Raw genomic sequence first — 27,422 nt, 5'->3', positions numbered from 1 at the left:
TACCTGTAGCTGTACATCACACACACAAACATTAAATCAGACCTGGTGGCTGTGTTCACTTCCTGTCCTGACAGTCCAACAGTATTTGTGCATGGCAACTACCATATGGTTACAGTATAGTAAAGGTTTTAAAAAATGTTTATTGTTTCAAGTTTGGTTCTCTGGCATGACATACAAGAGCTTACAAGATCTTTATTTTGCTACACTAAGGACACCCTCCTCCCTGCACTGATATTGAATATACAGTAGGAATTAGACATGCATCATATGTAAGAACAAAATGTCTAGAGATGGTGGTCTAAAGTATCCCTAGATAGGCAAGGGATACTGGTATGTGCGCATATTAGTTCATACAGTACTGCATGTGTATCCAGTTACTAAGGGCATGTAGGGACCCGGTCAAATTGGAGCCCACAGGTGGAGTCTAATAGTATAATTAGCCCCGCCGAGCTATTAGCCACAAGTCAGCAGCGCCACACTGTCAAACCCCTCAGTTCAACCCCATGCACACTCACAGTGACTTATTAATGCTGGCTGTTTGAACCACCATGGCTGAGTCATTGTGCCCTTGCCCCCAGTCAGGTTAATTTTGCCCTCATACACTGTTGACTTCAGTTGGTGTCTATGAACTCATTTAACTCGCTGTTACTGGATATTCAGGGAAGGTAGCATGTTCGGAGGGAAGAAGAATAAATAGCTTTGAGGGAAGTATACCGCATTGCTTTGAAATATCCTTTCAGCTGTAGCCTGTAGCCCCTCAAGAAGTGAAAGTTTTATGCATTTCTTATGAAGTGAGGCTAAAGCAGAGATTAATGTCCGGCCAATGAGCCATGTGAGGAGATTTCATGATTAATCTTCCTGGTTTTAATTACTCAGCCATGTGCCGTGCGAGTCATTAGGTTAATGACACTCAGACATGTGTACTCACAGACCTGAAGCTACAGGGCACGTCTGAGCTAAACCCCTTTTTAGGTGACCACCTGTTACAAGAGCCAACTGTCCAGTTCTCTATGTTTCACTCACATGCCAGTAAATGTAATGAGGACATATCAGAAAGAAAATGGAGGTTAATTACTTAATTACAGCGTGTGTGTGTGTGTGTGTGTGTGTGTGTGTGTGTGTGTGTGTGTGGGTGTGTGTGTGTGTGTGTGTGTAGGAAGAAAAGGTTGTTGTAACAGGATATGCTTCCTTTAAAAGTCAGTCACCCGATTCGAAGTTGTTTCAGTATTTCTTGGGAGGAAATAATGTGTTGAAGTAGAAAAGAGTCCATGTACATGCAGAGACAAATCTCATTTTAGTCGTTGACTGAAAGGGAGGAGAGTTTATGATTAATCTCTAAGGTTTTAATTACCAGGGCAGGTGCTGGGACCAATCGTTAAGTTAATGGCACAAATGGCAGATAGGAGTGATGTTATGCAATTATGCACACTATTTTACTCCTGAGCTTACCACATAAATTATGCAGTAAATCTGATAAAGTCACATTGCACAGGCATGTTGAGTGTGTGTGTGTGTGTGCGTGCGCGCGTGTGTGTGTACTACCACAGCAACACACACAAAACACACCCTCCGAAATTAATATACCCTCACTGGGATTGTGAAGACAAATTCAAATGAATGTTTGCTCATTTGCCTACGCGCACATGTGCACATACTCTATATAAACTCACCGAAAATATTTCCCTTTCCTCAGCTACACACAAACATGAAAACATTTGTACGTAAATTATTAACAAACTAATTACAAGCTGCAGAGTGTTATTTGTGGTTGTGTAATGGAGCTTGATATTTGCCGAAATGAAAGGCATTGGTTTGGTTTATATAAAATAATGTGAGAGCATGAACAGTATTATTGTCTGCTTTACAGTCTTGAGGTGATAGAATGAAGGTTATAACCAAGACCATTGCACAGCAGAATCATTGTTAAAATGGGGCAAATAAATGCTTGATGTCACTTATAGCATGTCATTTATAGCATTGATTTTTTATTAAATATGATATAATAACAGAGATATAATAAAGATTGATTCCGAGTCATAATGGGTTAATTTATTTTGCTATTTCATGTAAACAAAGGATTTCTCAAGATAATTAGATAAATTATGATGAGAAAAACAAAACAACCTTTCACAAGATCACAGAATAATGATGGAAAACATGGAAATCAGCTTTCAAGATCACTGTCATGACTGTCACTGAAGATTCATTACTGAACAGTAGGTCAAGGCATAAACGTGTCGTTCTGCTTGCAGGACATTTTCAGATCTGACATTTTGAGCTTAAATCAGTCAAGTGACAGATATCAAGACCCCATCTATGCATGTTGACATAGCACTCCTGATCTCTGATGAACATTAAGAGGTAGGTATTAAGAGGAAACAAATGTGTTTTTTCCTGTGATAACAGGTTGATTATGTTGTTATTTTGAGATTACAAAGCTCATTTTCTTGAGATAGCCGAATAATCAATTTATGATACGTAGATAATGGCATCAGAACAATAATTGTAAACACAGAGGATCTGAGCTTTCATAATTCTGTTTGGCTCTGGATGAATTCTTTACACTGAATGGTTTAAGTGATGCGATTGATCACTTAAATTGCTTCATTGAAAGTTACCATAATCAGTTAGAGCTGTAATAATCTGTTTCCATGTGCATTAAACATGGGCAATAAACAGAGGTATTTTGAAGCTGCCATACTAGTTTATTACATGATCAGTGATACAAGCACAGTAGATATGAAAGAACATCAATCCATTCCTTTTACATATTCTGAACTGGGTCACTGTGGCAGCAGGTTAAGCAGGAGGGAGGTAACAATCTACTATGGAAGAGAGCAATGGCCTGTTTCCCAAGCCAGACACCTCCCTCACCCCAGCTATGCCTTGAGTTATGAGCACAAGATCAGAGAGGGGCAGAGTCCAACGCCCACGAAAACATGTTTGACTTTGTGCGGAGAATGCGGACACATCTCTCACTTTGGTTATACAATGACCAAATAGCTCGCAGCACCCTTCCACAGTACCCCCCATAGGATTCCCGGTGGACACGCTCACACCAAGTGCCTTGTTGGGAGCAACTCCACGATGGTAATGAGCTGGCCCACAATTATATAGCTAGGATGGAATCCACATTGGTCCTCCTGAATCTGTGGTTCGATAATTGGTCTGAGCCTCCTTTCCAGCCTTGAATAATCTTTCTTGAGAGGGCTGAGCAGTGTGATACTCCAACAACTGAAGCACAATGTCCACTCCCCCACCTGTCTGCTATTTCAACTTTAACATCAACACTGAAGGTGAGGTATATCAGCCATGACAGCCCAACAATGTCCAGAGCCTTCAGCATCTCCAAGGCAAATCTAAATCACACCTGGCTTCTTGCTTCTTGACTATCTCAGTAACCTCTGTCAGGGATATCAGTGAGGCTTCCCCTGAGTCTTCAGACTCTGCCTGTTGGTCGGGTTCAGGATCACAAGAATATCCCGAGTCTGTGTCAGCAGTGCTCTTTGTCGAGTAGTTTGACAGAACTTCCCTGTGACCAACCAAAGAACTTTTCTTTTTTTTTCTTTTTTTTTCTTTGGCCTCCCATAACTCCTCCCACACCTGTGTCCTTGCTTCAGCGGCTGCCAAGCTGCAGGCCCCCTCATTACCTGTCTGCTACTTCAGGAGCACTTAACACTTTGCCCTGTATTTTCTACAGGAAGATGCAGGGGAGGTTTTCTACTGTTTATTTTTATTCATCCCACATTTGTACCTTACAACACTGCATCTCCCAGACAAGGACATTCATTTTCTCTTAGCAGTAGCTATTTTGCGCAGCAGATCTAGACTCTCATCCATTATAGTCAGTGCATTGTGGAGAGAGCACTGCTTTTAAATGGAATTAGCAGAGATGATTTGATTAGTCATGATTGATGCCAACCAAACTCTTTGTATTATAATGTATTCCATTTCTTTTAAACTGTTTTACACCTGCAGCAGGTGTACACCACCGCTATGTAAACACCTCAAAAAGACCAAATATTTGTTGCCATGGCCAACCGTGCAAGCACAGTGAACTTATGCCAGCGCATGCCTAGCTTTAAATGCTGAAAATACTGTGCTTAAACTCATGTGGAGAGCTATCATTCCCTGGCAGTCAGTGGGGAAAAACAGCTTTTGTTCACTAGATTTGGGGGCAGAAAAACACAACATCAAGGCAGTTATGTATGCATGCATATGGCTCATACTGTACTGCATCAACAGATACAGACATTTTCACTCCCTCTCTCTCTGGCCCCTCTATCTGGATATTTTTAACTGTGCTGCCAATAAACTTTAACTTTCCTGATGTCCTTTCATTTAGTGGCTTGTTACTGTGATGCAGGGATAAGATCTTTATGCTTAGATGGCTGCAGCAGTGATTCCTGTTACAATATGTTCTGTATCTACATGTCGTGACCAAAGCCTTGTTTATGCAAAAGTTGAACCTCGTCTCTGTATTTATTGTCTGGGTTTCAAGACAGCTGCAATTTAATTTTTAAGATAATGTCACTGCCAGAAATGGCAACAAAAGACAACATTTGTCTGTGAAATAGATGGTGAATCCATTGATCATTTATTCTCAGTTCATTTTCAGAAAGAGAAGAGAGAATAAAATATCTCTCCAGTGACAACTAGAGAGTACATTTTTAAATATAGTATTTAATGTTTTTCAATAAACATTGCAGATTAAATTTACCTTAATGTCAGTTTTTTCCCCCTGAACCTTTAGATAAATGTAAGTGCATCTAAAAATGGAAAGTAATATGCAGGGGACTTAACATTCAAGTCTGATTATGATGATCATTTTGGTTCATAAATAAATGCAGGCACGTACACAAACACACACACACATAGAAGACCATATTGTTTTCTTTGTCCTTCTTTCAGCTCTGTTAGTTGGGGGAAAGGAATATCACGAATGGCCGCCATTACAGGGAATTGTCCCTGTCCCAATTGATTCAAGATAAGAAGCTTCATTCACTCACACACAAATACGCAGCACATGTACACATTGTCCTTGCAGTACAATAAGAAGGAAGGAAGTCTTTCTTACAGGCAGAGATCCATGTATGGCTCTCTAGCACAAATTGATGGCAGCTATCTTGAAGGTAATCGGTGTGTGCTTGGATCATCACACACTGTTTGTATGGGATTTGCTCTATTGCTTTAGACAAGCACTGACTGAGACTGGCTGAGATTAGACAACTGATGAGACATAGGCCGGTACTATGTCCAGTTTTCTTGACCTATCGTAGCATTTGTTTTTTTTCTGTAACACTTCTGCTTCTAAGAGCTGTGAGATGGTGCAAAGGAAACTATCAATCACCATCCCCCTCTTTTTTAAACAGTATTTTCCTCAGTATTTTCCTTTTTTTTCCCCTCCCTATTTCGATTAGATAATTCCGTGTCACTGTTGACCTGCAGAGGGTAAAGATAGTCAAGTGTCCCCTCCAGTAATCCAGTACCTGCAGGTGCTTCTCACCTAGCAGCATCACAGAGCTTCACACAGGTTTCCTCTATTCCCCCTGATCTGAGCCCCGACTATACTGGCACCGTGACCAAGTATTAGGAATCACTACTGCCACAACAGGGAAATAATCCCTCTCTGGGTCTTGTGAAGTTGGGTGAGTGCTTTAATCCCTGGGCCACATGTGTGTCCAGTGTGATAGTGTAAAACCATTTCGGGCCAGTCCTTTTTGGTCAATAAGACTTAAAATCTTTGAGAAGTATAATCCTTAAAACCATCAGTAAACACAATCAGTCTCACATCAGATGATGAGAGGACAACAGATATAACACATAAAATAGAGGGTCAAAGTGTTTTTTTTATGTTTTAAAACATTATGAAGCTCATTTCTTCAAGTAGTTATAACCCCGTATTCTATGTATTAAGGCTTAATGACTCTCCTACACCTACCTTACTGTCTTTCAATAGAAGGGGCCTGAGTTCATATGACTTTAGTAATTAGTATTTCTATTTTATATCCTTACCACAACACTTATACAATTTATATAAAACAAAGACACAAGACCACTGTACTTTAAATCCAATTATCCTGTATCAGGTATTTATTTATAGAGACAAATACATTTGAAAATAATGTAAAAATAAATAAATGAATATTTTCTTTTGTTACAGTTTGTAAATTCGTGCTTACAGATACAGATTTCCTTTAAATACCTTCAGTTCAGTATTTAAACCTTTTACTCATTCATTCAGTTACCAAAATACATTCAATTACCAAATTTGTTTAGTTACCTTCAGTCAAAATCCAGTTACTTACCAAAATGTATCTATTCCCTTTAAGATTTTCTTCAGCAAATACAGACATCAAAAATAACATTGAATTTAAAGGTGCACGCCATCAACCTTGGAAAACTGCAGCCAGCATGGGTCTCTCTCACGTTTGCTGTTGTCTCAACATATTAAAGTCATCTAAATGTCCATGCCATCACTATTTTTAGGTCAAATTAGATTTAAATTAGATAATTAGATTAAATTTGAATTAACAGCGTTAGCCACGAGTGGGAAACTACCGACTCAATTTATTACAAAACCTCACTGTAACTACACAACACAGTAAATATTTACCTTGAAGATGAAATCTAAGTACTTTTCTGAAGAAAACTTTTCATCAGCTCTTTCATTCAGTCATTCAAACACTGATTGGCTGGCAAAGCACTAAACATCCAATGAATAAAAAACAACTCAAAACCAATTTAGGTCTGAACCTAAACAAACACTATTCAACCTAACATGGAAAGTGGGATGCATTCAAAGACCATAGTAAATGTAAACACATCTATTTCAGTTTCATATTTGATCCCATTACCTTTTGTACACATTAAATACACATTAGCATGTTGGCTGATAAATAGTTTTAAATTCATATTTCAGCCACTTCAAAACAAGTTAACAAGTGTGAAGCCTTAGTGCATTAAGTTACTGGCCTTAATGCACTAAGGCTTCACATTTAAGAAATGCAGGGTGCATTCAATTATTTAAATGCAAGACTATTTCTTGAATGTTTTACAGTAGCTGCAGGCTACAGTAGCCTAGAGCTCCAGAGACCAGTGTTGGCCAAATGAGCATAAGAGACCTCAAAGTCAACCTGTCGCTCTGTTTGGTGGTTTGATAAATTTAAGAAGGAAGTTTTATTTGTTTTGGTTTAGCAAAGGTTAGCACCTTTGGTTGGTAGCTTGCACATCTGATATGGATGATGGGAGCTGAATATTGTAATCATTTCTTTTACCTCTTCTTTTTTTTTTTGTAAACAAAAAATACAAAGCTTACGGTGTATTAGGCCTACAGCAACCTCCTTTCTAACCAGGTGGTGAATTTGCACACTGATTTGGTTCCTGTACCCCGATGTCAAATGCTTCTCTTATCTCATCCATCCACTTAACACCTGCGTGAGCACATTATCCAAACACACACTCATACACATGCACATATGGAGACCCCTCTCCTGTGGCAGATATACACACTCCTCCCTTGACACCCCATTCTGCCAGTCCCACACCATTATGCCACGTCTTTGATCATGGCTCACAGTGAAGAGTTTGGCGAGTCCTCACAGCCCCCCTCCCCAGCTGTTGCCAGGCCCTCTGCCATTACAATCGGTTGGCACAGCCATCCACAGCTGCCACCTTTGCCTTGAGCACCACCTCTGGCAACATAGATGTCTGTTGTGTATATGTGTGCTTGTGCACCTACTACGATAACCTGCATATAACATGGAAAACCTTCTGTGGCATTGCCTGCTGTTTCTTGTTTTGAAGTTCAAAGCCATGTGGTAATGGTTAATTTACCAGGCCCTTCTCCAGGAGGCAAAGCATAGCTGCTTGCTTAATGCTTAGCTAACCCGGGGAGGGTTCCTAGCTCCAGGTAAGCCTTTTATCACATTTGTGTCTGGTTGTGAGGGCACAGGCAACAACAGAGCTTACCATTTATGAACAGAAAATGTGTGGTGTACTTCACATTCAGAAATCCTTCAGTGGTTTCACTCACACAGGTCAGGCTGATCAATGAGATGGAGGGACCGAATTTAGGAGTCATGAGGGATGGTGATAGTAAGACTGGAGAACAAACAGTGGTTGCTGTAAGGTGGTGTAATGTTTGTTTGTTTTTCTCAAACAAACCTAGTTACCATGTTGGTCCTCAGTTAATTATGCTTCTGTGAACATTGCCTGGTTATTCTCTCGGAGTCTGTGTAGTGTTTGTATTGTACAATAACAAAGGTCAAATTTGAAGATGACTAACAAAAGAAAAATGATGAAAAGAGTTGAAGTCGAAGTTTCGGAAAATAAAATCTTCAGATATGAATAATATAAAGGGAGCTAATGAAAATGAGGGTTGCTTTTCCATAACGCAGCCTTAACATTTAAATCTAGCAAAGAAGAGCAAAGAAAGCATTGATGAGGACTTCATAGGAACCAGAAAAAACAAAAACAATAGTTCTCTATGGCAGAACTAAAAAGTGAAGATACATGAGGCTAAATACATTATTAAGTACGGTGGATAAAAAAGGAAGAAAAGAAAATAGCCGGACAAACAACAGATGTTATCAGATGAAGCCCAGCTTATAACAGTTTACTGTTTTTTTTTTCACAATTAAAATGTTTTGATTATTTGAACTCAAAGCAGTAGCTTAATGTTTAAGCTACTGGTGGATTACCAGGACGGTAAAGGTACTGGAATGTTTAAGCTTTATGCGACTCAAAAGCACACATAATACAGTGCCTGAGGTTATTGTTGCCATGGCAGTAAATCAAGTTAACATGACAATGTATTTACATAAAGATAAAGTTGCAGATTTTGATGTAGAATAACTTACTTCCAATATTTGGTCCCTTTTATATTTGATTTTCTTCTAGGTCATGCATTTTACAGTAAACCCATATGGACACTAAAAATGGAACAGAGGCATAGAAGCAGTGATTAAACATATGGTGCAACAGTTCAGGGAAAAACATCCATTCATGTAAATTTAGTTTTTACTAAATCTGCACATTTTAATTGGGTCATTGCACAGCACTTTGAGTCATAGCGTAAACCAGTCATCACAAAGCCAATGAGGAAAAAAAGTGCAAAAGCAGAAGTAAAAGTAGGGAGCTCAGAACAGTCAACAGCAGAGGATCAGGTGGATTACCAGGACGGTACAGGTACAGGAAGTAGAAAAATAACAAATTTCCCGGCAGGACATCATGAACACCATTGATAAGATAAGCAGAGGCACAATTAAATGCACACACACACACACGACTGCGACTCTAGGGCAGTGTAGCAGTCTATTAACTGTGTACAGACAGGTAGGCTATTTTCACTGTGCACCCAACTGTGTTATTAACTCGCTCTGCACTGAATCAATTGACAGGTCTTCGGGTGTCAGTGTGTGTTAGCGTGTGTGTTTGTGTGGCTTTTTTCTTTCGCTTCTCCAGTCTCCATCACTGGCTCACTGGTTGTTCAGGGTCAGTGAATGATTGTCCCTCTTGTATTTCTATCCTATCGCCTTACTTCAGATTACACAGAGAGTGCAGTCCTATAGGGAAGCGCCATGGATTAGCGTCCACTCATGCTCACCTGTGTCCTGTCCTGCCCTGTCCCTGGATTCCTCACCTTATCAGCTGCATACACACTCCAGTAAGGAATCCCATGTGAATACTCCATCCACTGGTCCTATTACAGCCCCTGTGACAAAAGCATATTGCCCATTTTTGTTTCTTACGCACATAAACTGAAGCAGAGGTACACGTAGATGCACACACCCACTTACAAACAGATGTTTTTTTCAGTGTCAGGCTTTAACACACACTGTTTACCCTGCCAGATCCCTCGGGGTCTACCAGTTACATTGTTAACCCTCCTTTTCTGTTCACTAGGGGAACTTCTATAGTCGGTGCCTGCATGATAAACATCCCACTCCTATTCAACATTCAGGCCTCATTTATGGAGCCACGTGTCTATATGTGTGCGCGTTAACAATTGAGAGGAGTGTTAGATGCCCTCCAGGGCCCCAACTAGCCACATGGGTCTCGTGCGCTCTTTAGGTCCAGGTATAATGAGGCAGAAGTCACCCTGCAGTTGAAGCTCAAAATCGTAGAACCAGCCGAGAAAAGGCAGTAACACTGCCTATAAGGTATGATGGCTATAGAAGCAGAAGGCATGAGCTCCCTGGTGGTACAGCAGTGGCTGTGAGAGGATGGTGCCGACATACATGTATGTTTGCACACCGACACACTGTACTTGTCTCCAAGTCCATGTTTGTTCTCCCCGGAGCTTTATTAGGCAAGGCTGGGGAACTTTGGATGCCCTCCGATACATTCTGCCCCCGCTCAACACCCCAATGCTCACAAATGACTCTTCCTCCCTCTGGACATCTCTCTCCACACGTTTTCTCTATATATCTCTGCTTTCCCCTTCTCCCTCTTATCTTTGAAGTCTTTTCAAAAGTGCTTTAAGTCTTACGAGAAGTTCTTAGTTTCCCTAAAGTCCAGCCTCGCACCGTCTATGTAGAGATAATCGCAGCCTCGCCAGTATCTGTCTTTTAGACCATGCTTAATCCAATCTGACTGATACTTCTTATGCTGAATATGCAGTAGATTTATAGTGATTCTTTTGGTATCATTTGATTCTTGTGTTCTTGATTGAATTTTGGTGGATTAAATTACTGTGTGTGGATCTGCTGTGACTCTGGAAATATGTATATGCTGATTTGTCTTATTTCATCCAAGCCATGATAAATGTAATCTAACTTAATGCAAACCTGGCCTTCTAAATCTTTAATATGAAGGTTTTAAACTGTTGTGAATTTCTGTCCTTGAACTTTCACTCAATCACTTATTATATGTTGGTTGGTTCAGATTCAGACTGACAAATGGCCATGATTCATACTGCTTTTGTTTTCTTTATTGTCTCCATGAACATGTAGAGGGCATTGCAGTGTATAGGAGAGTAGGAGAGGGGGTAGAAGGGAAGAGAAATATGGCTGTGAGCTTATATGAGGGGATATCCAGTACATATCAGTGCTGATACTGTTGAAGGGCCTAAGAAGCTTTGGTTCTGTCTCTGTGGGTGATGGATACTCACAGAGTTCACGACTTTAGCCGTGTCCCTGCCCTGTTGAAATGGTGATAAAAAGTCGATACTTGATGTGCAGTAGCCATCACTCAGTGTGCGAGCCTATGACTACATGCCATTGTGTAAGAGGGAGGGGATATGAGTGATTGAGAGCAAGGTTACTAATATCCTTTTCATGTTGTGGATTATACTGTAGCATTGCCCTGAAGCGACAGGATAAGCATTGGCCCCCCTCAGGCCTTCCCAACCCATTCGAGTGGTTGAATGTCTGTCCATTTCCCCGGACTATCACATCAAAGGCTGGCACAGATACAGGAAACGGCCATAAAGCTGTTATGGCCATAACAGATAACTGGAGAACGGTCCAATATATTCTCTCTCTTTGAAACTTTTAATTCATCAGAGGTCAGGTGGCTGTATGCTCTCAGTCTGTTCACTCTATAGGAAGGCATCTTTAACCTCTAACAAGGCATCGTTAGCACGTTATATATGGAGGCAATCTACACCTTTTTTCATCTTTGTCCAATTATTATCAGTGACATTCATTTCTTTCGGATCTGTCTTCCACCTGGAGCACTTCTGGCTGTCAAAACATCTTCTGATGAGTGCCATATGTATTGTAAGTTTTCATTCAGAGTCAGCAGAGTGTACAAGCTGAGAAGTGAGAAATGTCCCCTTCCAATTACAGTCCCTTATCAAGCCAATTAGGGAATGTGGTTAATGAGGCAACGCTGTGCCAAAATGACTCTTTATTCCAAATTCTCTAAGATAATACGTTTGAATTAAAAGTTCACCAATGAGACCAAGCCAAAGAGCAAACACGCTTTATCCATCGATGATATCTAAATTGTAATCAAGTACAGAACAGATGGACAGAGAGCGGACAAAGCATAGACTGCCGCATACTGTAGTATATCACAGATGATGTCTTTAATCACTTTTCTTTTAGTGGTAAATATTCTACGACAAATTGTTTAATTTGAACAGCTGTTATTTACCTTCATAAATAGAATTAGCAGCTGTTTGCATAGCGGTAAGCACCTGTTTGATGATCAGGGCTTTAGTGTCCTCAAGCTAACTAACACCCACGTTGACATTATACAGGGCTGTCATCTGCATTGACCTTTGCATGGTTTGTCTGAGGTCTGTCCATCAGACTGTTATGAAAGAAGTGCTCCTGTCATCCTCTGTGAGACATTTCCTTGAATAATAAAGGTCAATTTACTGCAGGTTAAACTACCATGTCAAAATGCCAAAAGCTCCTCTCAGCCTGCACATGGCATGTGTGTCTCCGAGGTTACATCAGGTATTAAATGCTGTTCCAGAACACGTACTATACAATACCATGTTATTTCAGGCTACCACTGTATAAACAGTCTCTATCAGTAGATTCCCAGGAGGTGACAGGCATTCACTCCCTTTCTTTCTCTCCCTGATGTTTTTTTAAAGAAAGCGTCCTTCTTTATTTCTGTCATCAACATCACTCTCTTCTTTCTTTCCTCTCTCTTAACCTTTCCTCTCATCAAACCGTGCGCTGGTCTCTCATGACCTTCCAGACAATTACACGCCAGTGGATCTATCTGTAGGCCAGGCCTGTTGAGGGAGATATGGTGACTGACAGGTAATGACACCCACTGAGTGTTGGAATACCCCCGGGACTGACTGTGCTTTCCTGCCAGCCCGCCTGCCCGTCTCCTATCCCTTGGGTCTAGAAGTCGAACTACAACCGCCACATCCTCACTGTTTTTATCATAATAACCACCGTCCTCCTTCCTCGTCGTCATCGTCGAGATCATCCATGTGCCACAGACATCACATTCCGGTAGTGTATCAGCCGCCTCACTGTCTTCCTCTGTCATGATCTGTCAGTCTGTTTCTCGTTGAAACGGGTCTGCCCTGGGTTTTGCCACCGTCTCTTCCTCTCTTTTTCTCCTCTCTGTTTCTCTTTCCTCCTCCGACGCCTGTCACCCTGACTCTTTCTGGCTCAGGCCAAACCATCGTTCATTTCACTCCTTTAGAATGAAAGAGTGACAATGAACTTTTGGCATTAATTTCCAGTTTACCACCTCCTCAGAAAACCCCTTTTATTTCAGTCCAAAAAGTCTGATTACTTTGACTTTCATTCCTCCTGTGGCACCAGGACTGACTATAGGAGTTGGTAGTGGTAGTGTTAGTGGTGGTTTTAAAGGAATAAAAAATAAAAGTGTGGATGTCTGAGCATGTGTCTATGAGCGGCAGGGAAGGAGGCTGTGTCATAATTCATAGATGTCCCGAGAATTGATGGGAAGTCGAACCAAAGGCTGTGCACCAGGTGCTGCCATTTTCTCCCAAGTGATGGAGTTTAAGTTTTTGCCTGCCCCCATCAGAGAACCACACAGACACATAGCCATTCTGTTGTATAAATTGAGCTGACTGAATATATGTCAAGGTGTGGGGCTCTGGCACCGGTTCCCTGATGCACTGAAGAAAAACAAATTGGTTTCTTTATTCACACACAACACTATTACTTTTATACTGTTTTATATTCTATCAAATGTAACAGGCACTGTCAGGGTTCAGTGTTAACAATCTCCTCAGATCCATGGTCTGTGACTCAACTGCTGATGCCTAGTCATTTTTATTACTATTACTTCGTTCCATTAAATGTTTAATAGCATATAATCACAGGATATATTTATCCAAACATCAGAATAATCCATAATGAGGTAGAGCTGGGATCCGTCTCTCTTTGGTGCCAACTCTGTCACGGCCCCCCTGAGCCCTTACAGCCTTCAAAGAATGATCTCCTCCGCCGTGTCCAGCTTTTGACAGAAGCAGGCAACTCACCACGCAATGCATATTTCTACTTCTGTCGTCATGTTTGACCCAGGGTGAATCATCCTTCCATGAAGGAATGAATGTTCTTTTTCCGTTTTTCTCATAGCTTTCTTTTGCTCCTACCATTTCCATTTTACCTAAATCCCGATTCCTGTATAAAATTAGAGCTCTTGGCAGTGACCGTGCTGTCAAACAGCAGCTCTGTTGAGTGAAACCAGATGGTATAGGCAGGCTGGAGCAGGCAACGAAGACTAACTGCTGTATGTTTGTTTTTGTCAGTGTTTTCAGCACTGACCCAATCAAGATGGGAGCTCTTAAATTTACTACCACAATGTGACTTTCCGACGGCCTTTGGCCATCAGGCAGCTGTTACCGTTAATGTTCACAATCTATTCACATCATCCCCCAGTGAGTAATCGACTATCATCTTGTCAATTAAATCTCTGCTGTGAATGTCACACCTATGGTTATCAGGACAGACATGAATTGTCATAATATGTGGGCATAAGTAGTTTTAGTGCAAGTAACTAACTGAACACGGTGTCCAGACTGACACATGCAATGCATACAACAGCTTGCTCATTTATATAAATGAGAACACTGTGTTGGCACTGCGGGGATGCAGATGCAAAAGAAAGTCTGGCTTTAGTATGTGTACTATCGATTACTTATTATATTTAGTATTAACGGGAGCAGTGTATATTTTTTTGTTTACTTGGGAGTTGTTGCAACATAAAATGAAACAATTGAAAAGTTATAAAACTTTCACCCATAGTATTATGCAGTGCAGTGTTTTGGCATCTGATAAACCATAAAACTCATGGATTTTATACTCGAATCAGCCCTGCCCCACTGGTACTTACCTCACCACATCCCCACTAACAGAGCCCTTTGTATGATACATTTTTAAAACAGTGCTGGTAAGCCAGCAAGCTTGAATTTTAAAAAAGTGCATTGTCCTATGGCATCCTGTAAACATGTAAAGTGCTGTGTGGATCCAGCAGAAACTCTGTCTAATTAAATGAAGCTTGAATGTAATTTGTGCTGAATGACTTGAAAAGATTTAGAGTGCTGGCCTTCAATTAACACAAGAGGATGTGCTAAAGTTACAGATTTCATCTACTCTGCCATTTAACACTTCTGCAAATGCCAACAGTATGGCTGCGAGGCAGCAGCCAGCCCTCACCGAAAAGCAATCTTCATCTTGTAAACTTGAAATTCCTGGTGAATAGACACCCAGTGTGCCTGTGTTGTTGGAGACAAGCCCACACCAGTGTGGCCTGGAAACTATGAATCTTACTCCCTGCTGTCTTTCCATGACAACCATTGCTCATTCTCTATCACCACGTTGTCAGAAATAACCCATTCTTTCTAAAGTTGAAATGTTTGCCAGCAGCTATTGAGAATGGATGGCCATTAGACGGCATGAAGACATCAGGATTTGGAGAATTGGCTCAGCTGATTCAAGAGAAATAGAAGTAGGCGGGCTACTTTGCACTGATGAATTGCTTTTACACTTTTTCGATCCAGTGGGCGTGGAGCTAAAGAAATAGCAACATCAGTCTGTCAGTGGATGAAATAAAAGATGAGTGTGCATTATATACACACAGGAGGGTGAACATATGGTCCAGCATGTTAATGCCAAGACAGCCGTTCGGGCTGCTTTTTGTGTGTTACCCAGCATCATTTTTCTCATTTGGCATCTGCCACTCCCTAACCCATCTAGCCATGTCTGTTTTCATCAGTCTGAGTGCTCTTGTGACAGTTTCTCCACTGACACTATTTCATGCTTTGTGCATGTCCTGTAATCATGCTGACACTGGCAGGGTCCCGTAGGTGGACTCCCTCTGTAAAACCACTCCTGTGCTTTTCGGTTTATCCGACGTCATTGTGGAGCCACTGGCAACACTCTGTTAGTGCTAATGTATTAACAATAGCAGGCAGGAAGTGTTGTGGTGCATCCATTGGATCTGTAGCACTTTATGTCAACATCTGCAGCATTTAGACCATCTGCTTGTCTCTATGTATTTGTGCCAGATACAACATTTGCCAAATATTCCGTGTTTTTTTTTTTCATTCGCCTCGTATTTATTGTAGCAGCTCAAGCCTGTCTTACATGTCATCTTTCTGCTTGTTAAATGAAGCATCACTGCTCATCAAAAAATTGATCATTCTGCAGCTGTTTTCATTGCAAACAAGAAAAATAAAAGATGGAAGGATCTCTTCAAATATATATATATAAAAACTTTTTAATAATTATATAGTGTTTTGCCTTATTATGGTGCCTGTAATTTGGGGTTTAATTGGATTTGGGGTTGAATATATGTCAGTGAAAGAGGCTGTTAAAAATGACAGCTGCTGTTCTTGAGTGTTTCTGCATAAAGCTCAGCAGATTCTACAGCTCTTCTGTGGTACTGCATCGGCTAGTTGTGTATTTCCACTTTGCTAGCTGTTGTTTTTAGGCAGCGTGGCTTTGCAATCATGTCAGGTATTAGCCAAGGTTGAGCAGAAATTACAGAGTGACATTATACAAAGACACAAATGCACACAATGCACATGCACAACAGTAACACCCACCTTCCCATGAGCCCTGTCTGACAGACATGCTGGATAAGACCCTCTGTTCATTATTCCCCTGAGTGAAATAAACCTCCAGCCATAACTCGGCTCATAAATGTATACCCTGTACTTGATATACAAACATGCAATGTGTACAAGACAGCATGTAAAATGCACTCAAGGGAATGCATGATACGGTAACACTTGCATATTACACACACAACAAGTGATTATTATCTGGGACAGCTGTCATCACCCTGTCTCATCATCCACAGCCTCAGAGCAGTGTATTCTGGGATGCAGACCGCATGTGGCCTCTCTTTGCCTCCCTTTTTGATTTTGCTAAGAAAATGTAAACACAGTATTTTCCCGTTTCACAGGATGACATTTACTGCATCTGTATTTACAGTAGATGGATTTTCTGATGAGGTTTTATCAGTCATCATTACCATGTCGCTCATATTGTCGTAATTGTGAGGTGGGGATGTGATAATTACTTGACCTGGCTACTGTGAGAGCAACATCCGAAGCTTTATTGTCTGATGTCCCTCTTGTCTCAGCCAATATGACGACCAGAGGTCTGTGGAGAACTGCTGTCAGCAACAAGAACTGTAAGATTACAGCTTCTAATTATCATCTCTTTATCTCAATGTTGCCATTCACTTCAGAAAGTCAGATGACAAAGGCAGCGTACCCTCGTGCACTATTCCGCTGATGGCTTTTACATTCACTGGCCCAGAGGGACCCTATTAAAACCTCCCTTTTAATCACAGAAATGGTGATTTCAGCCCCAATTATCATAATTATTGACTGTTTCCCATTGATATCTACATTCATGGTTCTATTTCATTCTCATTGTATTTCCTCATTGACCACCAGTGACAACAGAAGATGTATAAACTGCAGGCTAAATATGCATTAACTGAAATGACTGTCAGAAGTTTTACAGGCCAGTGGAGTCAGTGTTAGCATTCAGCCTCAGACTAACGAGACTTAACACATCAAGTCTGCTCACACACATTATGACGGGTGTGTGTGGGCTATAATTACATTATGTGACACCAGGAAATCAGTTTTTTGTCGCCAGGTCTTCCGTGAGCGAGGTTCTCTAATTATGGTAGATAGCACCTCCGCTTCCTCACTGGTGCACACCACAGGGCTCGCGGATGAGATTGATTAAAGTGTGGAACTAGCAATTCCATTTGCCATGCAGTCAGACAAGCAGACAGATTGGCTGTGGTATAGTTCGTAGTCATGGTGCTCCAACTGAATAAAACAGCTATTAGACAAGCATGACGCACAGCATTTTCATCTGCTGACATGCACAAATGCATGGGTGTCTTGGCAAACACACAGGTGCGTGCGTAAGTACACACTCACGAATAAACAGAGACGATATGAGGCTGAAAAGCCTGTGATAGCTGTCGAGTGATTCTGCTAATTAATGTCAAAGCAACCATCAAATAAATGAGAAATGTTGTTTTTAGATTTCTGAAAATACCAAATTAGTTGAGTTTGTGATTTACAACTGTTTATATAGATGAAAAAAAAGAAAACTGCAGTAGGAATCAAGCCTCTGATGTTAATGATGTTTTTTTTTTAAATGAAAGGGAGAAGCTGTTTGCATCCGGATGAGTAGATTTCAAATAATGTTGTTTTTTTATGCCCATAGTGTGTGTCCTGGGTGTGTATGCGTGCATCTGATGAAAGTGAGGACTGACCTTTTAGTTAAAAAAATAGAAAATATGAAGTGCTATTTACTGACATAACCTTGGCATGATTTGCATGTCAATACCAAAAGAAAAAAACAATTACTCACCCTCCTCAGTCTCTTTTGTCTCGCTTGGTGAAAAGACGGCAACACATACAAACCCATTTGACTAAAAGGCAGTTGAATGGAGGTGCAGAGGACAGCCCTGTACATTTTCCAGTTGTGAGGTTGATAACCTTCGCATTTACTGTTCTCTATGCCCCATATAAATTAGTTTCAATTAAAATAGCAGCCTTCCAGGTAGTAGTATTTTTAGGATTATATTTTGAAATGTCTAGCTATTAATACACGAACTAGTGAATAAAATCTGATATATTAAAGAAACAAAAGTGAAAGGATGGCAGTGATAATAAGGGGCGAGCTAAAGTTATGAGTCAATGTCCCACAGGATAGTTTGATCGGCTAATGAGCTGCTTTGTTATTTTCATGTCTGTAAAGGGCATCCAAGTGCACGGCCTGGTCCATAGTGGCTCCTTGGTTGATGCTGTCATTAAGCCCCATGCAAATCTGCATTAGTACACAACTCCGTTTCTGAGTGTTGGCATGTTTTCAGAAAAAAAAAAAAATCTGATCCCTCCTGAACACGATAGGGTGGAGTAATCAGCCAGCTACAGCAAAACAAGCAGACCTCTAATGAAGCTGCTAAAGTATAAGTCGATGCCAGAATATGGAGAAAAGAACATTTCCAATGAATAATCTAAAGACCTGATATGCCGCTTGCCAAAATAAAGAGCACTTGAGGTGATCAGTGTCTTCACGTCACTATTTGCACATTCAAATTCATTTCTTCCAGATCTAATACCATTCACCATGAATTATACATGCCATATACATGTCACTCAAAATCAAATTAGTAAACACTTGAATTATTTAAGACTGCCATGGGAAATGCTTTTGAGCAGACTGCATAGAAGAAAATACTAACAGGATGTGAGAAAAATGTTGAAGCCTGGGCTTAAACATATATTGGGCCTTGATAACAGAGTGGTACCCTCTTTGAAAAATGATTTAAAGTACAACATATTTAACTCCGGGATTAGGTAATTAATATAATTTAAGGATAAAGCTGTTGGATTTGAATTTTCTGATTTGTCATGGCAGTATTAAGAGCGGTATTCCAGCAAAAAGACAAGACAAAATGAAAAGTGGAAGTCTTGATTTTTCCACCACATAAAACAGAACAGAGAGGGTAATGTCTTGAATAAAACATGTGCTCAGTCTTCGGCATTGCAAAAATCCTCACTTAAAGTTGATAGATGGATGAGTTAGTTCACCAGAGGAAGTCTGAAACAAGTCTGAAGTGAAACAGGTCAAACACGCACAGTTTGTCTCACAGTTTGTGCCTCGGTTTCTAGGCATACTGGGCAAGTAAGCATTACTTTAGGTCAATGCTTTATCACATTTGGCTCTATGAAAAATGTTGCATTAGTGAGTATATTCCTCACTCTGGATTGATCTTCATTTACCTGAGGTGAGAGCAGCAGCCACTCAAGGTATAATAACTACTGAGAATACATATATGTTCATGGATAGCCCAGCAAAGTGTATGGTTTTGAATAGAATCGTTGATTTCCAATTCAAATAACAGCCATGTTAAATCACTTTACAGTATCCATATTCTTTAAAAGCATTTATTTTATCAAAGGCCAGGTCCTTCTGAACTCTTTGCCCCACTCTCCTGCTCAGGTAATGGCTTTTCCCCCAAGCAAAGCCCACGAGTTGGAGAGCAAATTACCATTAATTACCTTGTACAGTTGATCAAGAGCTAGTTCATTTGATCTACATTTAGCACTTGGTCTGATGGAAAGAGGAATGCAGCCATTGAGTTAATAGAGAAGCCAGTAAATCCTTCAAAAGGATAATGAGGTTTTTACCCTTGACTACCACTTTCCAGAGACACTTGAAGCTGCCGCTTATGTATGCTTATATCACAAAAATCATTGCTCCTTAGGCAATGCAAGCCTGTTTGGGAATTCCTTTTGTGTACTACAACAGGGCCTAAAAGCCTTGATTCTGACTTACATGTAAGAGCAGCTATTGAGTTCTCTGTGAAAACACATACTTTACAAACCCAGCAATCTCATGTGATTTGTCTATCAAAGAGGAAATACACAGAAGAAAATATGGAAAACTGCACTGGAGGAAAGTTTTAGACTTTTGAATGTTGCTGCTGCTTTGTTATAAATACCATGTTAAAGATGGATGTATTCCAGGCTGTAAAACAGAACTCTAAGTGACTTCAGTAGCAGTGTGTACAGTGTAATGTGTGTCTGCATCTATTATTGTTAATGACATGGTTAGGAGAGTTCATGCAGTTTTTGCATAATGCTTTGGTGTTGTTTGTCTGCAATGTTCAAAGATGTCCCGAATAAAATCAGCCTGAGGTTGACATGTTTACAAAAGGATCACACCCGTTAGAGATGCTAAAAGACCTCATTAGATCATTTTCCTGTGCTTCGCGTCCTTACCGCTGAGGGATTCTAATTTTATACCTACTTTGCACTGAGACTGTCCACATTGCACAACGCCACAGTTCACCTCCAGGCTACTCATTGATTGCTTTCGATAGATCAGGAGCCAGCTCCTGTTTTCCCCTTTAGCCTTGCTTGTTTGCCAGCTGTCATATATTGACCACTCCCAAATGTCAACTCCCCACATGCCAGTTTCACTCAATTGCCATCCACCTACATGTGTGGATAGATTTGCACTATGTAGTGAGGCATTTGACTTATGACTCACTACATTTTATTTTTATTTATTTTTATAATGCAATTTATGACAGCAGACACGAAACTTTTAATAATACATTTCTTCTGCTCATGAATGAGTCATAACGCCAACTCACCTTACTAATTGAACTGGACTTCCACTGTCATTCCAGATATTCCTCAGTTGTATCTCCATGTTGTTGTAAGGTCTTTGTTGTTATGGAATCTTCTGTCCTTAGGTGACACAAGGTCACATGGGGCCTTGAGGTCCTTGGCAGTATTAATTGTTTGTCTTTGATAGGTGCCACCATATCTTAACACTGTGGTGGTCATGGTCAAAGAGACCTATTGCTGCCTTCCTAGACATAATAGATAGCTGGCTGTTGACTTTCCAATCTGCGTAAACAGACATCTGTGTCTCTAGACTTGAATATGTTGACAATAACACCTCCATGGGTAAAGTAATTCTCTTTGACTAATTATGGGCATGTAGTATTTGTGGTGTTATCTTGGGGTTTAAAGTCTATCCACCAGGATGAGTTAGGCAGAATGTGAGACCGACTCAGGCACTTCTGATGAACTTTGAGAGTGTCTCTAATTCTCTTTGGCCAAGCGTCAATAAGTATTACAGCATAAGACATCAGAGGCTCCTGAACACTTTCATTTGAGTCATTTGAGTGTTTTACCTATGTTTTGTGTAGCTTTATCAATTTTATTTAACCAAACCGTGGTTATTAAAAGTTGCTTGACAATGGGTGCAAACATATTTAGCCTCAAAGCTTTTCCTTTTACACGTGGACATTGAACCGAAATCATTTTTAATCACTTTGAAAAAGGCTTGTTTTGTTTTTTGTCTACTTGGAGCGTTGGAAACAAGCTGCAAACACAAGTTGATGTGGCAAAAAAGTAGCTTACGCAGGAACATTAGCACTTTTTTGGAGTTGTTGCATCAGCCCACCTGACATATATATCCAATTATCACTCCTTTTTTAGCTCTGGTTTGCTTTCAACTAACTCCTGAGGGAAATATCTCTTTAGTTGCTAAATGCTCCACTATGTTTACCAGCTACAGTACTGGCCACTGAGAATTGCCGCCCCAAGCGCCATTCATTCCATTTATATATACAAGGTCCTGTTATAGACGAGTCATGGACTAGCCAGCAATTTTAGGTGAGTGGTGAAAGTGAATCAAAATAGTAAAGCTGTGGGTCATAAAATCAAAACAATGAGCTTAAAAATGCACTGAAGCACTGAGGGTGAAAGCATCATCAGTTCTGTGGGTCACTACATGTGTTCTTGTTCTTGTTCGTATACAGTACATGTAGTCATTTGATCCATTATTAATCTAGACTAGAGCATGTAGAAAGATATTGATTTTAGCAGCTTTACAGTCCAAGGATGTAACACTGCTATGTTTGTATGTAAGACATGCTCAAATTACACATCAGAGAGGCGTAATACTTTTAGTCACGATCTTGACAAGAAATCACAGTGAGACCATTAATTTTACACGTGCTGCTGTGTCGACACGTATCTCCATGGCAGGGTTTGCCTCAGGAACTGTTGGTGCTTGGACAGAGAAAAGTCCAGAGAGCTGAATAATGAATATTGATGGAGTTCAGTTTTATATTTGAGTTTTAAAAATCTAAAACTTGTAAAGCCTTATATTTCCCAACATAAGACTGAGCCTGCTTTGAAGAAAACTCTGTGGGAGCCCTGCTTAATGATGAATTTTATTGAATACCGAAGCCATTTATGGTCAGATAGGATGACTAAGACATTTTCTCCTCACAATGAACCCACGAAGAACAGCCTCTTAAAATCTAAAAATGTCAGGCTGTAATGTATGCTTACCTTGAACATACCTGCCTGTCCTCAAAAGACTGTTTTACACTCGAGCAAATCACACACTTTGCACAAGACATTAACTACAACTCAAGTTCATTACTCAGTGGAGAGAAATCTTCCTTGCCTCCCTACACATGAAAAATGTAATTGAATGTGTGCCTTTGATTATATTAAACTATCCAAATATGTGTGTGATAAAGAGGAAGTCCTTTAAGTGCATGAAGAAATGAATATGTCCTTCTTTTGTCCACAGCTTTTCAGTCAGGCAAAGACCTCACCTCACATGACCTTTCACTGCTACTCTCTGCTTCTTAACAAAGCATTTAAATTTGCTTGTAGGTATTGGCTTGCTGTGACTTTGCCCCTTGATGGTATCAGATGAGTGGATGTGTCTCATCTTTGCAAGCTAGACTTAGTTGTTTATTCAGCTGTGTGATCAGCAGGGAAAAGGTCACTTGGAACACGTTCCAGTTCTGCATGCTGCTCTGCACGTCTAATTCAGATTATGTGATTAGGCTTCAAGTTACAACACTCCACCTGCAGTTGTTCTCTTTAATGGATTGCCTACAGTACATTTACCTTTCAGCCAGCAAGATGTGCTTAATTATATATTGTTGTGCACTATTAATTTCATACTTTTCTGCATAGGTTACTTTTATCTCCTAGCTCTGTTTTAGCTTTATCTAGAACCTTTGTGTGCACACATTTTGAGAATGAGAAGAGAGCATTATGAGAAGGGTGTAGACTTATGAAGGTATGTTATTGTTAATAAAAATGTTGCTTAATCATACATCTGGGGAACATAATTAAGTGGTTGATGTGAAATGTTTAAATGATTACATTTCGTTGATCTTATAATCCTCAGCTAGTATGAATAGATGTGTCATAAATATCCAACGTGGCATTACAATCCATGAAAACTAAACACATACCTGTCATGACCAATAAATGACTAATAAAAAAGATGAATTACATCTTGGGATAAATCATATGCAACCTGTTAATGTGTTATCTCAAACTACTGTCTGTGTGACGCTCATGATGGCAGAATAATGCATCATCTAGTATTTCAAATAACAACTCTCATCTGCACTAGACACAAACTGTTCTTTCAGTTTCCACGACGTTGGAAAATGGATTTTCTGGGTTCAAGCGTCAAATTTTCTTTAAATAAGCCAATTCATAGCTAGACTGCTCATCAAAAAATATAAGCTGGTACATATAAAGCCATATAATATATTTCATTTCTGTTTGATAACACAGTGAACAGACAGTGTTTTTTGTGTGCCTTCTTAATCGCCCATGATGACAATTTCCGTGCTGTTAAAGGTCACGGAACAAATCCACGATGTAAAACTTATATCCCAGAATACAATTACATTGTGCAATCATCTCGAGCTTGTCTTAAAGTAAATGTTAGGCAGTTGAACCTACTGTCTGAATGTCTTGCTATGGTATATTCAGAGGACATACAAATATACCATGCTTTATTTAACATGTGGTATGAAATGATTAAAATCCTTTTTTAATGACCATTCTCTACAGTCTCATTGTGACTGTGGATTTTCTTCTGCATAAAAATGAGAAGAGTTCATTATCTACATCCAGTCCATTTTATAATTGGCTTAGCTAAGCCATGTAGAACACATGCATCGGCTCTTTTGTGATAACTATGCTTCAGTACAACAAATACATTACTGCATACAGAGAGTGTGTAAATCATTTCTGAGTATAACATGTTGTCTCATCATTCTTTAATGCTCCTGTGGAAAACTGATTTAATTCTGTTGTAGAATTGCACAGTGTAGCGTCTCTGATAAGCCACAGCAGAGACTGGAGTGTTGAGTCTCCACACAGCCTCTATGAAAGCTGCACAACTGACAGATGTTTTGATGTTCACTTGCTGCAGAGTAAACAGTGTGTTATGAGTTATGAGTTTATTATTTATTTTTTTTGCAATGCTCTTAAAAAAAATCTTGGAACAGAATAGGTGCGAGATTTTAAAGCTTTTAAGCTTCCAAGCGTTTATCATACAGATCAGGTATTTACATTAAATAGCACTCACCCTTTTAGAGAAAAAGTAGATTCCTCACACTAAAAGCTGCCCCCAAAGTGTATGGATTTATTAAGAACAATACTGTAGAAGTGTAGACACTCTAGATTAATGGAGAGCAGTGTGCATAAAATGTCGCCAAAGTATTAGTGCTAATAAATCCATGTACCTTGGGAGCAGATTTCAGTAGACTGGACTTTTATTGTAGATCTAAATAAGAAAAAAGGGCTTTAAATACATGTCCTGTCTTCACACTGAATGATCATTGGCCACACAGGCGGTTCTCGTTCATTTGGAAAAACAGCAGTTACCAATAGGGATGCACTTTGTTTTCTCTCAACCTCACCACCGATCTTTCTACTCCCTTCCCTTGTTCTCAGCTGCCATCCTTGATGACCCTATGGAGTGCAGCAGAGGGGAGCGTTTGGCCATCACGCTGGCCAAAGACAGCATCAACAGGAACAGTAACCGCTCAACCACTGGCAAGCTGGAGGTGGACATCTTTGAACTGCTGAGAGATAGTGAATATGAGATGGGTGAAACAAGTAAGTAGGACAGGGAAGGCATGCCAATTAATGGGTGAGGAGAAGAAAGTGTTGGTGGTGTGGTGTGTTTGTTCATGTGGGTGTGAGTCTGTCAGTCAGTGTGCATGTGCTGGATCCGATAAAAGATATGGAAAATAAATAGTAATAAATGTGATGTGCCGCAGGGTCCGGACAGAAATCAGCAAAAAAGAAAAAGAAAAAGAAGTCTCTCATTTCAGTTCAGTTCTTCTGTCTTCCTTCGACTCTGCCTCTCTTATTCTTCTCCCCAAGTACACACAGATAAGACTGTCTATAATATTTCGGTCAAACAGACGCAAACAAATTATTCAAAATAGAAGACCGACTGGGGACAGACTAGTACATGAACATGAAATGAGCTGTCATGTTCTGATACTGTAGCTGCAGGAGTCAAATGGCGTGTTTATATCTGTTTGTGTTTCGTTCTCTTATGTATTAGCAACCTTCATTCTGCTGTGGCAGCGCTGTAAAAAGAAATAGGCAGTGACAGGTAAAAATGACTTAATCTATGTCAAAACAGAGATGACCTTCAACACGCAGCCTTATAGATCTTTTTAAATGGGCTATTATGAGATAACCAGTAATCTGTCACACAGATGTGACAAATGCATCACTGAGGGTGACTCCATTATCATAAGCTGGAGTACCTATTTGTTATCAATTCTTATACTTCACAGCTGCCCACAACATCGCTGTACAGTGTGGTGACTTGTTGCCTCACACCTTAGTGTTTATTGGTTATTCTTTTAAATTTTTAATGAAAACTATTCAAAATCAATGCAGCACACAGTGTGTCTGTGCAAAATAACCAATATAAACAGTTATGACAAGAGGTGTGGGGATTGATTTTCAATATGACACATTCCCACTTTCCCACTTTCACTTCAGTGGCGCTGTTTAATCCATGGAAACAGCGCTTCACTTCCCACAACAACAAGAAACTGTATTACTTTCTCTGCCTGGTTTACTACAAACCCTTCCTAAATGTGGTTTCTGCTGTGTGTTTCTATCCGTGTGTGTGTGTATAAGGTTGCATGTGTTGTTGTGTGGATATTGTGCAAATGTTTTGTGTGTGAAAGTGTGTGTGTGTGTGTGTGTGTGTGTGTGTGTAATTAGAGGCAGGAATTGGATTAGAGACGGATCAGTGGCTGCAGTTAGATGGAAATATCACAGAGGGAGCGCTACCTGCCCAGAATAGTCCCACCCCCACCTTTCAAGCACCCACTCCTGCATGTGTAGTTTACAGATGTAGTGGATGCCTCCTTGAAGCTGCTTTTTAAAGGCAGAAAACATCACATGATGAGACTCCAGTTGAAAAACAGGCCTTCTTTTAGTTCTATATCGTGTATGAAGCCACATAACACATTGAAATTTTTTGCTTTAGTGCTGTCATGTGTGCACCTGAAGAAACTGAGAATATTTAATCCCCAAAAGAAATGAATCCATTAAGATCTGAAAGTAAAAAGTTATCATTTGAAAGCATCACGACCTGCAGCTGGATGTGTGTTTGTGAGCGTGCAGTGTTTCTGCTTTATCTATATCTTTGTTTTTTTTCCTGTATGTCTGCCCACCTGTCCTTCCTCTTATAACCAGCAAACTTGTCAAGCAATTCAAACTCATGAGAGCTCTCTAATCATTCCAAGGTTCCAGTAGCTTGTATTGATCAGTAAAAATCAATGTTAAGCGGGGATAATGGACTTCAGACGACCTAGTGACCTTCTGACCATAATTTGACCGCAGTGAACGACACAGTACGATTATGGCAGCACTAGCAGAAACCTTGGCACTGACGTCAATGTCTTGCGAGTGACAAATAACCTGCGGTGAGGAGGTAGGGTTTTGTGACAGACTTTTTATGAGCATTCTCTCATTTACAGTACACACACACACACACACACACACACACACAATGCTAGCTGTGTAGTGTCACGGGGCCCAAGAGCATGTTCCCTGACAGTCAAATCATTCAGCTTTATAATTTGTTGAAGCCGTGTAGATA

The 27,422-nt window shown here is 40.2% G+C and overlaps 1 protein-coding gene across 2 annotated transcripts in view; it reads left to right on the top strand.

Moving 5' to 3' along the window:
• grik4 (glutamate receptor, ionotropic, kainate 4) overlaps positions 1 to 27,422 on the top strand; it is a 271,652-nt gene that overhangs the window by 140,603 nt on the left and 103,627 nt on the right. For both annotated transcript variants that reach the window (XM_027280740.1, XM_027280739.1), the window contains exon 4: positions 25,241 to 25,405. In XM_027280740.1, the coding sequence (XP_027136541.1) occupies positions 25,241 to 25,405 (165 nt within the window). The remainder of the gene's footprint in view (positions 1 to 25,240; positions 25,406 to 27,422) is intronic.

The sequence above is a fragment of the Larimichthys crocea genome, chromosome VII, assembly GCF_000972845.2.
Source record: "Larimichthys crocea isolate SSNF chromosome VII, L_crocea_2.0, whole genome shotgun sequence".
NCBI classification, from domain to species: Eukaryota; Metazoa; Chordata; class Actinopteri; family Sciaenidae; genus Larimichthys; species Larimichthys crocea.
Note: the sequence above shows the minus strand (reverse complement) of the source record. Positions and strands in the feature narration are given on the sequence as shown.